The sequence below is a fragment of the Poecilia latipinna genome, unplaced genomic scaffold, assembly GCF_001443285.1.
Source record: "Poecilia latipinna isolate Pla-1442-1.1 unplaced genomic scaffold, P_latipinna-1.0 Scaffold1804, whole genome shotgun sequence".
Classification (NCBI taxonomy): Eukaryota; Metazoa; Chordata; class Actinopteri; order Cyprinodontiformes; family Poeciliidae; genus Poecilia; species Poecilia latipinna.
The window spans coordinates 88,620-103,234 of NW_015114420.1; the positions used below are offsets into that span (position 1 = coordinate 88,620).

A 14,615-nucleotide genomic window follows, 5' to 3' on the forward strand; every position below is an offset into this window, starting at 1 on the left:
ATTAAAAGTTGAGTTGATGAAAAAAAAATGTAGCTGAAAAAGTAGTGACAACCTGCAGCCTTGAGAGGATTGTGATAAAACACACACACACACACGCACGCACGCACACACACGCACGCACGCACGCACACGCACACACACACACACACACACACACACACATTTTTTTCATTGGTTTTAATAGCTAATATTTTGAGAAATTTAATTTTGGGTTTCACCAGCTGCAAAAAAAATAAATAAAAACACTTTTGAAATGCATCATTTTGTGTACCAGGTGTCCTATTTGAACTAAATCATAGGAATAATAATATTCCAACTCACTTTTTTTTTACTTAAGTCAAAAAATCAATACAATGTTTGAGGATGGGTCATCGACATTCTACCAGGTCCTTCATCTCAGTAAAAAAAACAGTTAGCACCCACTGGTTTATGCAGAATTTTTCTTTTTGCTTGTTCCACAATACCTTAAGCAAAGCATGATTGGTCTTTCTATTATTTTATTATTTATTCGTGGATTATATGTATTTGATTACTTTGGTGTTGTGTAGTGTAATTTTTATGTCAATTGTTTCACTATCATTTGCTTGTTTTGTACTATAAAAATATAAATAAAAACCTCAAAAAATCATCCAAAGGTCACAGCTTCACAAACAAATAGCATGTCACAATTTTCTTCATTATACTTTATATCTTGATATTTATTCAGGCACGTTTGCATTGCTAACCTTGAACATGTGTTTTAAGTGTGTAGAGCTGAAGAATGTGCAGAGGCCGACTTCACACACATTAAAAGCATGAGAGCAGTTTCACAAAGCAAGTTCAGAGTGTTTAGTTCCTCTACTATGATCCAGTTCACCAAACCAAACAAACAGGCAGTGGAAAAAAGAGGAACTTTTTATAGTCCTTTATGTTTTAATTTACTGGAACTGCAGATTGGGAACAAAGAATAAAACACATGAATTATATGGAGAGAGAGAAATATGTAAACATTTAAAGGTTACACATGCCCAGATTTCAGTCTTGCCTAAGCAGCGCTCAGTTGAACCAAAAAGAAAACCCGTGATTGCTTCAGGACGGTGGGTGGGTCCCTCCACAGGCCGGTGTGGAGGGACCCACCCAGGTTCAACTTCCTGGATCAGGGAGTATATTAGAGGCCATGTGTTGCTCTTCCTCACTCACTCACTCAGGCTTGTAAACAGTCAGAGTGTCGGGGAAGGAAGAATCGTTTGCTGCTGCTGACCCACTGCTCCAGGTAAGACTCGTCTGTTTTTATTTGGATGGCAAAGTGTAAAAATTTTCAGTTTTAGCTCAAAAACTTGAGCAATTTTCAAAAAAAAATTTTTCAAAAAGTGATGCTTCTTAAGCATTTTTGGCAACAATTGGTACAGGATGTACAGATTATTGCAAGATTCAACTTTATGTTGAATTTATGTCAGTTTATTTGCTTCTATGCTAAAACAGGAAGGATGTGGTTAATTACACTGCAGCTTAAAGAATCAGAAAGCTCTTTCATCCTATTTCAAGGACCAAGCAATAAGACAGAAAAATAAATATGTATAAAATATATATACCTTTGTTTAATTTTCTAAATATAGTTGATAAAATGAATGTAAGAGCAAATAAAAAAATAGAAAATAAGTTCAACTTAAAAAAACAACTACGGATAACAAAACATCACTGTGAACATGACAGGACCGCCTTCAAGAAACAACAGAAAATAAATAAATAAATAAATAAATAAATAAATAAACCAAGGTTAAGTCAGCAAATCATAACTACAGATCAAAATTATACTGCAAAAATTAAGTTAATACAAACCATATTTTCAGTTATTTAAAAGGATACATTTTTGGATGCTTTTCATCAAAGCCAAATCCCATGATTCTTTTATCACTGCTGGATTCCTTTACTTCCTGGTGTCGCATCTTAAAACGTCCTCCTATCCCCCAACCAATATTTTACATCTAAGGAGGAAACGTAGATATAATTAGCGTTTTCCACAAATACAAGAAAACCATTTCCCAGATGTGTGCACCCATGACAATTTTCTGAAACAACCTTTTTTTAGGATAATGTATTGAAATAAATCCAAACACTGAAAACGGCTGGAGAAACCTCCACATCTCTCTAATGGTAAATTACTCTACAGTTCCAGTACCAGACATAAATAAATCTATATTGACTCTTAATAATGTAAACAATAAAAAACACATTCAACATGTCAGCAGCAACACTCAGACTGTCCTATTAGCTTAACATGAAGGACTCATGGGTCAAGATTTTAAGGTAATATACTAAAACCACAATTTTATTTATTTTATTTTATTTTATTTTTTGTATTTTTGTGCCCATTTCATATCACAAGTGTTTGCATTCAGATGTTTTAGATAAATTAGAATTTAACTGTAAAAAAACAAAAACTGATGACTGCCTCATCATCTGGTAATGGTCCAGTTGTTTGGTTCTGGGCGAGCTGAAGCAGGAGGACTTTAACTGACCGTTGGGTCTGAGGTCTCTGGTGGAACCGGGTCACTTGGGCCGGCTTCTGTGTGCGTCTCAACACACTCTGCTCTAAAACATCCAGTCAGGAACATTTTTCTGCTCTGATTCAAACATTCTTCATTTGAAGTGAACCAAGAACGACTTGCAGCCTAATTTAATAACACCGAGTCTCACGCTGACTTAACGACAGTCATGTGGTTCTGTCCTGTGGAAAACAGGCATTTCTTTCAAATACAAGAATCCCAACCATACTGAGAACACTGCAGTTTTATTTACTTGCAGTTCATGATATTTGTAAGTTATAAAATGCATTATTTCAGTAAAGTTCTGAATTCATTACAGCTGTTTGTCTGTGAAACTGAGTAATTCTGTTGTATCCACTCCTCTGAGCAAGGCAGGCTGGATTTATTGAATTAATATCTTTCACAAAAGGGGGGGGAGGATTTATTGTCGTTTATCATTTTTTGTGAAAATGTCTTATAAGATTTTTGATTTATTTTTGTCATGATAAATCCAGTTAAAAATGTTAATGTTAAAAAAAAGCTTTTACCTTTTTCTCCACTGCTTTTTTTTTCCAAGAGAGCATCGATAAATATAAGTAAATTTGAAAATACATAATAAGAAAACACACTTTTTTCAGTATGTGGTGACATGGATCAAACATTAGTTCATATAGGAATGCTCTTCCTGTGTGTTTCCCAGAAGTCATGTTGGCTCTGTCCTCGTTCCTGGTCCTGCTGGCGGTTGCCTCCACCACCCTGAGTGTCAACCCAGGCGTGACGGTCAGGCTGACCGATAAAGGCCTCCAATACGGTAAGCTTTACAGCCAAAGCGTACTAATGTGATAAGACTTCTCCCTTGTTTCTTTATCACAACCATCAATTCTGCTTTTCTTCTGTTTCCAGGGAAACAACTGGGCATCGCCGCAATGCAGGAGAAACTTAAATCTATCCAAATTCCAGATTTTTCCGGCTCACAAAGGGTGTCTCCTATTGGCAAAGTCAAGTACAGTCTGTCAAAGTAAGGCATTCTTCACTAACCACTCTGCATTTAGTGAAAAACTGAGACCAACTGTCCTGAAACCGTCTGTTCCAGCATAAGGTTGGTGAACGTGGGGTTGCCGAGCTCTGCGGTGACTCTGGTACCGGGAACCGGGGTCAGGCTGACCATTGGAAACGCCTTCATGAATCTGCATGGAAACTGGAGGGTCAAATACCTCAGAGTAATGTGAGTAAAGACCCTCTCAGACATGAAATGAAGCCCCTTCCTCCAGCACTGAGCCCTCTGTGGATCTCTCCTGAACAGAAAAGACAGTGGCTCTTTTGACGTGAATGTCAATGGACTCACAATCAGCACGACTATCGTCGTGAAAAGTGACGCTACAGGTCGGCCAGTGGTCAGCAATACCAACTGCGTAGCCAATGTGGCCAGTGCCAAAGTCAAGTTCCATGGTGGAGCCAGGTAAAGGGGAAAACCGTGAGAGAACATTACTGCAGACTCACGCTGCAGACCTCTTAACGTGCTGTGGTTGTCTATTTCAGCTGGCTCTACAATCTCTTCAGCAAGTTCATAAACAAGGCTCTACGAAACGCTCTGCAGAAACAGGTGAGGTCGAAGCAGCCAAGACGCTCATATCCACCATCACTTTCTTAATTCATAGAGGAATATTCATTTCCCTTAAACTCAAACACAACATTCAAAGGAGTTCAGATGGGAGCTTATGTCACAGAGCAACACAAAGGATCACAATATTTTAAGTTGGATTAAAAGTGAAAAGAGATGATTAAAATGTACACCAAAAAAGCTCTAAAAAAGTGTGGCAAAACAGACAGGATCATTCAAATTCACCCTGCAATTTTTAAGATTAATTTTAAAAAAGAAAGTTTAAGCACTCAATATTTTTCTACAACTTCACATTTATCCACTACTTTTGTTCCACCACATAAATCCTATTCAGATGCATTGTAGTTTGAGATTATAATCTGGCGAGATTTACATGTCGAGTTAAAGTAAACGTTTAACCACCAACTTTGATCAGGTTACTTTTAATCAGAATGATCCATTTTGTTTGACTCATCCAGCAGTAAATAGTTCGTCTTTAACTGAGTTCTGAGGCAGATCCTCCATTCACTCCCATTACCATCATATTTGCTTCCACATCGCATGTGGCTTTCTCTACCCATTGCACATCATTTCAAGGTTTTCTGCTAATAAAAACTGACCAGTTCAGTTACATTTATTCAATTTTATTTCATAATTGTACCCTATATTAATAACAATTAATTATAAACCAAACAATCTTAGCAATTTATTGCTCAGTTCTGTAGAAATTGATTTTCAAAAAGTTGATTGTTCAAAAAGAATTGAGTCACTATTCCTCTTCCTTCCTGTTGCAGATCTGTCCTCTGGTGGACAAGACAGTTATTGGTTTAAACCCTAAGCTGCAAACACTCAACGGTAAAGCATTTCCTTTTGCACTTCATGAAGATACATGTTTCTGTTCCAGAATGTTAGTTAACATCTCTTTGTCTTATTCCAGTGCTGGCCAAGGTGGACAAATATGCAGAGATTGAATATTCCATGGTGTCATCTCCGGTTATTTCACAATCGTCTCTTGATCTGAACTTGAAGGTAAAGAATTGTCAACGACAGGCCATTTTTAAAGGCTTAATTATACACTTTTTTAAATCTAAGACCTCTTATTTTTTATTTCTGTTTATAGGGTCAGTTCTACAACATTGGGAAGCACCAGGAGCCGCCTTTCATTCCCGCAGCCTTTTCCCTGCCGTCCCAGAACAACAACATGTTGTACATGGCCCTGTCCGCCTTCACCGCCAACTCTGCAGGTTTCGTCTACAACAAAGCTGGAGTCCTCAGTCTGTACATCACAGACGACATGGTGTGCCACTGTTCACTCTTCTATGGCCTTCGAGTCCACAAAATCCCACTTACGTAACAACATTCCTTGCTCAATCCCAAACAGGTCCCCAAAGGCTCTCCGTTCCGACTCAACACCAAAACGTTTGGAGTCTTCATCCCGCAGGTGAGGAACATTTCAAGGATTTATTGAGGAATGCAGTCGTCGTTGGCATGCACTGCATCATGGATCTGCTTCTGTTTTGTCAGATTGCAAAGCAGTATCCAGGTCTGATGATGAAGCTGTTGGTGAGGGCTGAGAAAAGTCCCACCATCACTTTCCAGCCCAAAAATGCAACCGCTGTGGCGACTGCCACGGTGACGGCGTACGCCATCCAACCCAACGGCACACTTTCCCCTCTTTTCGTCCTGAACTTGGTACGTCACACTACAAGATGAAAAATCATTGATTGGAAGAAACAAAACGTAAACATTTCTGATGTTTTCTCGGTAGGAGAGCAGTGTGAGCGCCGACGTGTACGTCAGAGGACTGAACATTGCCGGACGCCTCACTCTCAACCAGTGAGTTGCTCAAAGATGCCGGGAAATGTTTCTGTAAGCTCTGAAGGGATGTTCAATCAGTTCTAACTTTGTTCTGCTTATGTAGGATGAAACTGTCTGTAGGAACCAGCTATGTGGGACAGTTTCAGGTAAGAACTCTATTTTCTGATGAGTCTCTGTAAGGACCCTCAAGTCAAACTCAAGCTAAAATTATGCCTTTGGGTTACAGGTCGGCGTCCTTGACAGTGTGCTCCGAATGGTCCTCAAAGTAGTAGTGATACCCATAGTTAATGGTAAGTTTATCAAGTTTGCTGTTTGAATTTTGTTTAAAAAAAAGTTCCACATAATTGTTACCCCAAAATAACTCTGAAACCCTTCAAATGCTAAACAATGTGCATAAAAATACACTCCTCTGACAGATTACAACGTCATAGGGACATGTTTCTCTGTTTCTTCTAGACGACACTCAAACATCCCACTAGGGGTCGCAGTTTTACTGTTACAATCTCTGGTTTAAACAGAACATATCTTGGTTAAATAATCTCATTATAACTCGTTTCATACCTTTTTAAAACAAGAAATCTGCTTGTTTAGCACTTATTTATACTGACATAGCCATCATTTGCAGATTTGTGACGAACAAATCTCACTTTCCTTCAGTCCCAGTATTTGGGCAAATTCTGTCGTGTAGTTTTCAGAGGAATCATTCCTAAACTGACTGGCGCAAACTACAATTTTCTTTAGCAATACTGGAAGGACATCCCAAGCAAACTAAAATGAAGCCACACAGCTCTGCTTTATGTGACTCTGAGAAAATGCTTAGACACATTGTCTGTATTGCAGCAGACAACAAAACATCTACCTTTTCCAGCAGCCACTGTACGGCGAAACCAGCTGAACAAACTTGGTGTTTATTTATTCCCAAAAAACAGCTTTTTTCCCCCTATTGGGCTGTTATTAGCAGTAGGTACCCAAATGGAAGGACAGAAACATGTGAGAAGTAAATAGTGGACCTTTAAATACTTTTGTAGTATTGCCATAAGTAGTCTTCATGCTAACCTGTATTAACATGTGGAGGCTACAGTGTTACTGCCTGGTAGAAAATTCATAAATCTGTAAAAGCAATCATAATCAGTACGCCTTTGTATTAAGTTTAACAGCTACGTACAAAAAACTAAACAATCTAAATGGTTTCCAAAATACGTTTACTCAGCTAAAGTAATTACATTTGTACTATTTTGCGTCTGTTTGTTCTGGATGTTAAGAAGTAAGAGCTGGTTTGGGATCAACATAAAATGTCAGTGAAAAGACATTGTTCCTGTCAAACGTTATCCTTTGGTAATTACGATTGACTACCTCAGGGTTAGCTCAGCTTACTAGCAAGTTTGTCTTTAGTGTTAGCACTGTTGCTAATCTAGTTAACTCGTCTCAGAAAGTAGGAATCTTGGCTTTTAATGAATTGACATGTTACCTAAGGATTTCCATACATGACATGAACAACTCAGTGGTTGTATTTATATGAATCTGTCTTCAGGATGGAAGGTTTGTGATTTGATTTGAACCCAACCTGATTTTTCTTTTACAGTTCAACTTGATAAGGGTTACCCACTTCCTGCACTCGGAAAAATGAACCTTGTGAACCCCCAGCTTCAAATAATGAAGGTTAGAGATGTGATATTTTCTGTTCTGACTTTGGCAGAGATCAGAATCATATTCTACATAAAAGTGTTGAAACCCACTGATTTCTGAGAAACCTTTCTTTTCTGTGTTTTATTTGCAGGATTACATGCTGATCGGGACAGATGTTAACTTCACAGGTTGAACAGCAAAGACCCAAAGATGGGAAGAATACTGTGTTTTTCTTTTTTTTTCTTTTAAACCGTTGTCAAAATTATTTTCATTTTGGACTTGTTTTTCTACATTTGTGTGATTTTTATTTTATTTTTTACTCTCCTAAAAACTGTAGATGAGATGTTTGTAGAACTGGTGCCCTCTATTATTCCGTCTCAGGAATAGTTCACTCCTTCCAAAGCAGATTGCAGCACCTCTCAGCTGATGACTTTAGCTAAATTCTGTTTGAAAGTTTCTGGCTAAGTGAAATGATTCTGTGAATGTGCTGATCTGAACAGTTCTCCTGCAGAATCTCCTTCCTGTGTCACTGTAACCAATCAATCAAATTCATTGAGGGGAAAAAACAGAAATCAGACACAGGCAATAGTTATAAACAATTATTTATCATAATAAATAACTGGATTTTAGTCAAATAAATACAACTGATCTTGATGATAAAACCGTATAAAGCTGAACATTAAATAGTGGTTTATAGCATCACTTGTATCCATCACAGCTGGGGGTCGCGGTTGATCTCAGGGAGCTGTGACTGAGGGCCCGGCCCCTCAGGCTCTGGGAGCCGGCTGACAGGATCTACACAGACAGGAGACATCAGACTGAATGTAGCAGAAACCAGACTACTGACATGTCAGATTATCCAGCTGTACAGATGTGACATGTACCAGACTGAAAATGTAGCAGGTGTAGCAAATACTTCCACTCAAATTGTATTTTTATTGTACATTTCAATAGGAAAATGACATTCAATTATTTAATTCTATGGTTCAGGGATTTTTCTCACTGTGAAAACTATGATGTCAAACTACTGACAAGAAACTTGTAATCATTGTATCTAATGTGATCAGTGTGGAAATGATTGAATTGGTTCTAATAAATGTTTGTCATCATCTTAATGTGAAATTTATTTATTTTTTTATTGTGGGAGCCCTTTATTATCAAAGTTCATGTTTTAGTTCATGTAAGTTTCTGTGTTAGGATCAGGAATCAAGAATTTGAGCGAGTTTAACTACTTTTAAAGGCTACCCTTACACCATCTCTAATACTGCAGTTACTGTAAAATGTTGAAATGTTCACATTTACCATAATAGATACAGACTGGGAATGAAGTCCAGCCACTTTGGTCCAATCTGATAAACTAATGCAGGACAAATTACTAAAAAGAATAAAGCTGGTTCTAACACAAATACTTCAGTTTGAGCTGCAGACCAATCAGTATAGAAACTGTTCTCTATTGGCTGTGGCTTCCAGCAGAACAACGCTCCATACCACAAAGAAAAAATGCTTCAATGGTCTGAGATGTTGACTTGAATCTGTTGTACTTTAAACCTAAATGAAAGCTTTAAAGTACAACAGATTCTGAATCTGTTCAGAATCTGTTGAGTTTCTGAACAGATTCCAGTTATATGTGGAGATGAAAGCTAACCCATCCTACCTTCACCAGCACATAGTCTCCCCCACGGATTGGTGCGGTGTTAGACACACAAGCCTGAACGGCAACATCTTCTTTGGGGAAAATCACTTTCATGTTCCCATCAGTTCTCCCACACAGATCCTCAGCAGATCTTTTACTTTCCTTAATATAAATGGAGAGCAGAGTTGAGCGGCGTTGCCTGGTAACAGGTTAAAGTAACCCTGCACAGATACACGACTTTTGCTGTTGCACACAATGATCATATCAGAAATGTCAATATATTCATTTCTGAAGGAGATAATCTAGATCACATTTCCCATCACTGAATTCAGCTCCACTGAAATAGAAACTGTCCTGTTTTCATGTTCATTTTAATGTGAACCTTTTAGTTTTAAACCCACATATGAAATGTGATTGTAGTTTCTCAGATTTTATCACGATCCAACCACAACCTGAATATCATCACCTTCCTAAAACAATGGCCTAAGTCATTCTTTGCCAAAACAGATTTTGGGAAAGAAAAAAAAAGAAAATCATTCTCCCTCTTTCTTTCCAAAACATGTTACAGGGAAAAAAAATCACATCTGGCAAAAAATAACTTAGGCCATTATTTTAGAAAAGTATTTTAATCTTGTTGTTTTGTGACAGACCAACGCAATACAATAACTGCAAAGTGGAATTAAAACAAGACAGGGGTGTTGAATATCTTTCTACAAATGATATTTAAAATGTAACATACATTTTATTGAGCCTCCTTCATTTCTAAAATACATATAAAATGCAACAAAGATTTGGATTTTACTGAGAAAAAAAAATGTAAAATGTCAAGGGGTGTGAATATTTTTGCAAGGGTTAAACAGGGTGGGAAATCAAAAATAGATGATCGAGGCGACTGAGTCACACCCTGATCAGATATGTAAAAAGTTTCAGCTTTTTTCATGCGGTCAGTGAAGTACTCACTCCCTCCACCAGCACCAGCTGCGTGCTGCCAACGACAGCAGCGTTCACTCTCTCTGCTTCCTCTCTGAAAACGCTGATGCATTCCTCTAGCCGGCGCTGCTTCACCTGCGGCACCACGTTGTCCTGCAGCCGATGGAAGGCGTGCGTCTTCTGAAAGAGAGCGGGACGAAAGAGTAAATACCACAAAGCACGACACTGCAGCGGTTCAGCAGGAGCTTACCTTTCGCATGCTGTAGGCAAACAGGAAGCCCACGTTGAAGCCCACCTCTCTGATCAGGGAGAGAGTTTGCTGATGGTCGTCGTCCGTTTCACCACAGAAGCCTGAGATAAAGTCGCTGCTGAGACTCACGTCTGACGCATAAGAATGAAGATCACCAGTCAATCGGATTTTACAGAAACTTACTAAAAGAAAACCTATGAAGCCAACACCACAATGCTGATCAAAGGATTGTTCCCTATCCATTGATCAGCATGGATTCCTCAGAAATCCATGCGATTTCTGAGGAACTCTTGATTGTTTTTAACAATCATCCTCAAAAACAGCTTGAAGTTGTATTAACTTTGAATGAAAATATTTTTGTGACTAACAGTGTTGGGCACACTTCCCCTAATGCACTAATAGTAGAGCTAATTTTTAGCTAAGCGCTTTCGGTAACTTTGCTAGCATTTAGCATACCTAGTTTCTCCAAAGTTAATTGTTCCTGAAAACATCTAAGACATTAATTCACTTGGCTGTTTTGTAAACCTCTGTACTCAAGTTTTAGTTATTGACATGAAGACTTTTTTCAAGAAGTTAGATGTTTATGTTCCTGCTCTTCTTTTGAACACACAGCCGTTCTGTTTCCTCCCATCGCTCTCTAGTTTCCCTCCAATAACTTTATTTCTAAGGACATTATTGAACATGTTAACTATAATGTCAAAATTACATTGGTGCTCAAGTCTTTCAAGGGCAGACGTCATTTGAATTTAAGTTAACATTTTAGTATCAGCTTAAACTCAACACAGTGTTGGTGGAACGCTTCAGCGTTATCAGAACTAATGTTTATGATTCGTGGTTTGGGTTTAGTGTAACTATCTTTTTAGTTATTTTTACAAATAAAAAAACAAAAACTACACCTGTGTAATTCCTTGTGCACTTTGATTAGACTGTCAGACCATCAAACATATTTGGAACATCTTTAAACTCCTTTGAAGCAGCAGCTTCTGTCCAGCTGCAGGCTGAAAGCTGAGGGCTACAGCGGCGCCGTCTGTAGTTCACTCTAGTACTTCTTTTTCTTTTCATTCGTTTTCTAAAAGTGAATAAACGCTGACGTCTCTTGCCCTCTCATTGGCTGAGTCAGCAGTAAACGACGCTCCCCGATGGGTGCAGGGTCGGCCTCCTGCAGCGAAGGCGTCAGAACGGATTATACAACTTTAACTGCAATTCAACATTTTTGTGAGAACAACAGAGCCGTATTTATGTAAAGCAACATACAGCACAGGTCGGATGTTTCCACGTAGTCATCATCAGAATAAATTTCATAATAATTTAACATTTTTAATGGTTGGCTTGAAGGTGACTGAGACCCCAAACACATCAAACTGGTTTATAAATGTTATTTCTGTGCAGTTATGGTCAGATTCCCATAAGACAAACATCTTATTTAGTAATACGAAGTGACAGAAGATAAATCAAAGTGGTTCTAGTTGCTTACCTGGGATGATTTGCTTTATATTGTCCACCAGATCAAGGTAGGCCTCTCTTGTGTAACTGAGCAGGAAAAGTAGAGTCCAATATAAAAAGATTCCATAAAACAAAATCCTCCAGCTGTTATTTTAAAATGCCACCATAATAGATTTTGACAGACAATACTTAGTCCCAGAAGTTATTGTGATAAATGATGAAATTGCTGATTTGAGATCATTTCAAGTAATAAAATGCTAATGGCAAAGTAATGCGAGAACACATTCTCAAATTCGAATGAACAATTAAACAGAACAACAGAAACAATATTTAAAATGAATTATGAATTATTTTTAAACAACATTGTCCTTCAAAAAAAGGGCTAGTTGAGACAAAGGACTTTTGTCATCCAGTTTTTGGTAAAAAAAAAAAAAAAAAGAAAACAAAAAAAAAAAGAAAAATGATAAATCATACAAATAGAAATTATTGAGTTAGTTTCAATTTATCATGCAATTAACTGATTTGTTGCCTATTGTGACAGGCCTACAAATGGTGGCAGTGATTTCCTACCCCCGGCGCATGGCCTTCAGGACCTGGTTGCTCCCGCTCTGAGCCGGAAGGTGGATCTGCTTACAAACGTTCTGTCGCTCAGCAATCAGCTGCAGAACCTGGAGGAACCCATCATACACCAGAACTCACCATCCTGGGTTAAACAGCAATAGCTCAACAGAACTGTATTATTTTCTCTAGTGGAACCTTTGTGTTTGACAGGAAATCAACGGGAACACATTCCCATCCAGAGAGAACGTGACGTGCGGGATGTACCTCATCAGGAAAATCCTTGGGGTGGGGGGAAGTGAACCTTATCCTCATGTCGGGGTCAATGCGCGACACGAGGTCGAGCAGGTCGGAGAAGCGCAGGCCTCCCTGTTTGGCTCGGTAGACGGTGCTGAAGCCGCGGCTCAGCTTGGTCCGCTCCGAGCTGCAGAACTGAACCTCTGATGTGTCCCTGTAGCTGTTCACATTCTGACCCAGCAGAGTCACCTCCTTCACACCCTGGCACATACACAGACACACACACACAAACACAAACACACACTCAAGTTTGTCTCACTATCTTTGTGGTAACTTTCCATTAACTTCTATTCGTTTCTACAGCCTAACCTTACTCCAAACTTAACTCACACCTTAGTCCTAAATGTAACCTAAAAACAGCATTTCCCCTTGTGGGGCCCAGGTTTTGGTCCCCACAAGGAGCAGTGGGTTTCCACAATGTTGTACATGTCAGAAAAATGGTCCACATAATGCATCAAATACATGGTACACACACACAAACACACGTTGGGATGAGTGCTGATCCTAAAGGTTTTCTTACATGTTCATGTATTATAACTGATGTTATATACCTTTGGTGTTTTTTGTGTAATTTATGATGTTAAGATTTTTGTTTTTTAAGTAAAAAAGCTTTCTTTAGTCAGGTCTGGTTTTGAGTAAAAGTTTACTAAAAGTTTGAGTAAAATGTTTGTGGTTCCATTTACCACAAAATGAAGATACTTGCAGAAACTCTATGTCTGTCCATCCATCCATCCATCCATCCATCCATCCATCCATCCATCCATCCATCCATCCATCCATCCATCCATCCATCCATCCATCCATTTTCTTCCGCTTCTCCGGGGTCGGGTCGCGGGGGCGGCAGCCTCAGAAGGGAGGCCCAGACTTCCCTCTCCCCAGCCACTTCTTCCAGCTCCTCCTGGGGAACCCCAAGGCGTTCCCAGGCCAGCCGAGAGACATAGTCCCTCCACCGTGTCCTGGGTCTTCCCCGAGGCCTCCTCCCAATGGGACGTGGCCGGAACACCTCACCAGGGAGGCGTCCAGCAGGCATCCTGACCAGATGCCCGAGCCACCTCAACTGGCTCCTCTCGTAACTCTCTATGTGTACATTATAAATAAGTGATCTTTTACTTTGCATTTTATTTTAGAATTATATATTTTGTCTGTCAAAATGTTGCCCTAAAAATATTTTAAAAATCTCCATCTGCATCATCTACCAACACTTGCAGCCCAGAGTCGCTCAATTGTAGGACTGTGGTCTGGGGGCCCACAAAATTATTCAGACGGACACAAAAATGGCCCCCACACCGCACTTTGAACATCACTGACTTGGATGTTAACCTGTCTTTAAAAGACAGTTTTCGTCTCTATGCTAAACAGGGACCAAGTTTTTCTCATATTTTATTTTTTTACTCAGCGGTCTACTAGATTCCTGTTTTGTTATTTTATAAATATGTCAAAAGTTACATAATGTTTGAGAAAACCACTATTGTGTTTAATATTACTAATAATACTGACAAGAAAGTCCAGTGAGAAAAAAACGACATAAAATTAAATAGTCCTGGCACAGCAAAATTTAAGATTAACATATTTAAGGTCAAATTAATTGTTTCTTTTTTATGAATTTAAGACATTTTAAGGCCTTTAGATACAAGAATTAAAATGGACAGTATTATGTACGATCATTTTTTTTTAGCTTTAAATCATGTTATGATGTTATTCCCTCATCTGGCACATACCTGGAGTGTTGCCTTAATTCTTTCATGCATGTTTGAGATATCCTCTAATCTCCATGGTAACCATTCTGCTGCGCAAAACACCTGAGTCGACTTAGCTCCTCTTTTGAGGACAAATCTCCTTGGAGCTGCAATTTCCAACCTTCTGAGTTTCTGCCTAACAAGACACAAGACACCTCCACCCCGCTCCTTCAGACTAGCCAGGAGCAATTAGCAAACAGCCGGTAGAACTGTGCATCTG

The 14,615-nt window shown here is 38.9% G+C and overlaps 2 protein-coding genes across 3 annotated transcripts in view; one reads left to right on the forward strand and one right to left on the reverse strand.

The window, feature by feature from the left end:
- Window positions 1-1,144: 1,144 nt before the first annotated feature.
- LOC106934426 (bactericidal permeability-increasing protein-like) lies at window positions 1,145-8,213 on the forward strand. The gene is made up of 16 exons (XM_015014313.1): window positions 1,145-1,252; window positions 3,205-3,315; window positions 3,408-3,522; window positions 3,598-3,729; window positions 3,808-3,963; window positions 4,044-4,107; window positions 4,899-4,959; window positions 5,042-5,133; window positions 5,225-5,401; window positions 5,486-5,545; window positions 5,629-5,796; window positions 5,873-5,940; window positions 6,026-6,068; window positions 6,149-6,212; window positions 7,505-7,581; window positions 7,700-8,213. Exons 2-16 carry the CDS (start codon window positions 3,210-3,212, stop codon window positions 7,739-7,741), a joined length of 1,425 nt encoding a protein of 474 aa, XP_014869799.1. The 5' UTR covers window positions 1,145-1,252; window positions 3,205-3,209; the 3' UTR covers window positions 7,742-8,213.
- The window catches only part of cdk5rap1 (CDK5 regulatory subunit associated protein 1), a 13,826-nt gene continuing 7,345 nt past the window's right edge, over window positions 8,135-14,615 (reverse strand). For both annotated transcript variants that reach the window (XM_015014311.1, XM_015014312.1), the window contains 7 exons: window positions 12,630-12,860; window positions 12,375-12,472; window positions 11,836-11,891; window positions 10,362-10,492; window positions 10,142-10,291; window positions 9,203-9,343; window positions 8,135-8,343 (listed from right to left, as the gene is read on the reverse strand). In XM_015014311.1, coding sequence (XP_014869797.1) covers window positions 8,248-8,343; window positions 9,203-9,343; window positions 10,142-10,291; window positions 10,362-10,492; window positions 11,836-11,891; window positions 12,375-12,472; window positions 12,630-12,860 — 903 coding nt within the window. In that variant the 3' untranslated portion in view covers window positions 8,135-8,247. The remainder of the gene's footprint in view (window positions 8,344-9,202; window positions 9,344-10,141; window positions 10,292-10,361; window positions 10,493-11,835; window positions 11,892-12,374; window positions 12,473-12,629; window positions 12,861-14,615) is intronic.

Coding starts and splice junctions, on each gene's coding strand:
- LOC106934426 (XM_015014313.1), top strand. CDS start 3,210: ATGTTGGCTCTGTCCTCGTTCCTGGTCCTGCTGGCGGTTGCCTCCACC. Junction 4,960..5,041: donor TAAGCTGCAAACACTCAACG/GTAAAGCATTTC, acceptor GTCTTATTCCAG/TGCTGGCCAAGGTGGACAAA. Junction 6,069..6,148: donor GCTATGTGGGACAGTTTCAG/GTAAGAACTCTA, acceptor TTTGGGTTACAG/GTCGGCGTCCTTGACAGTGT.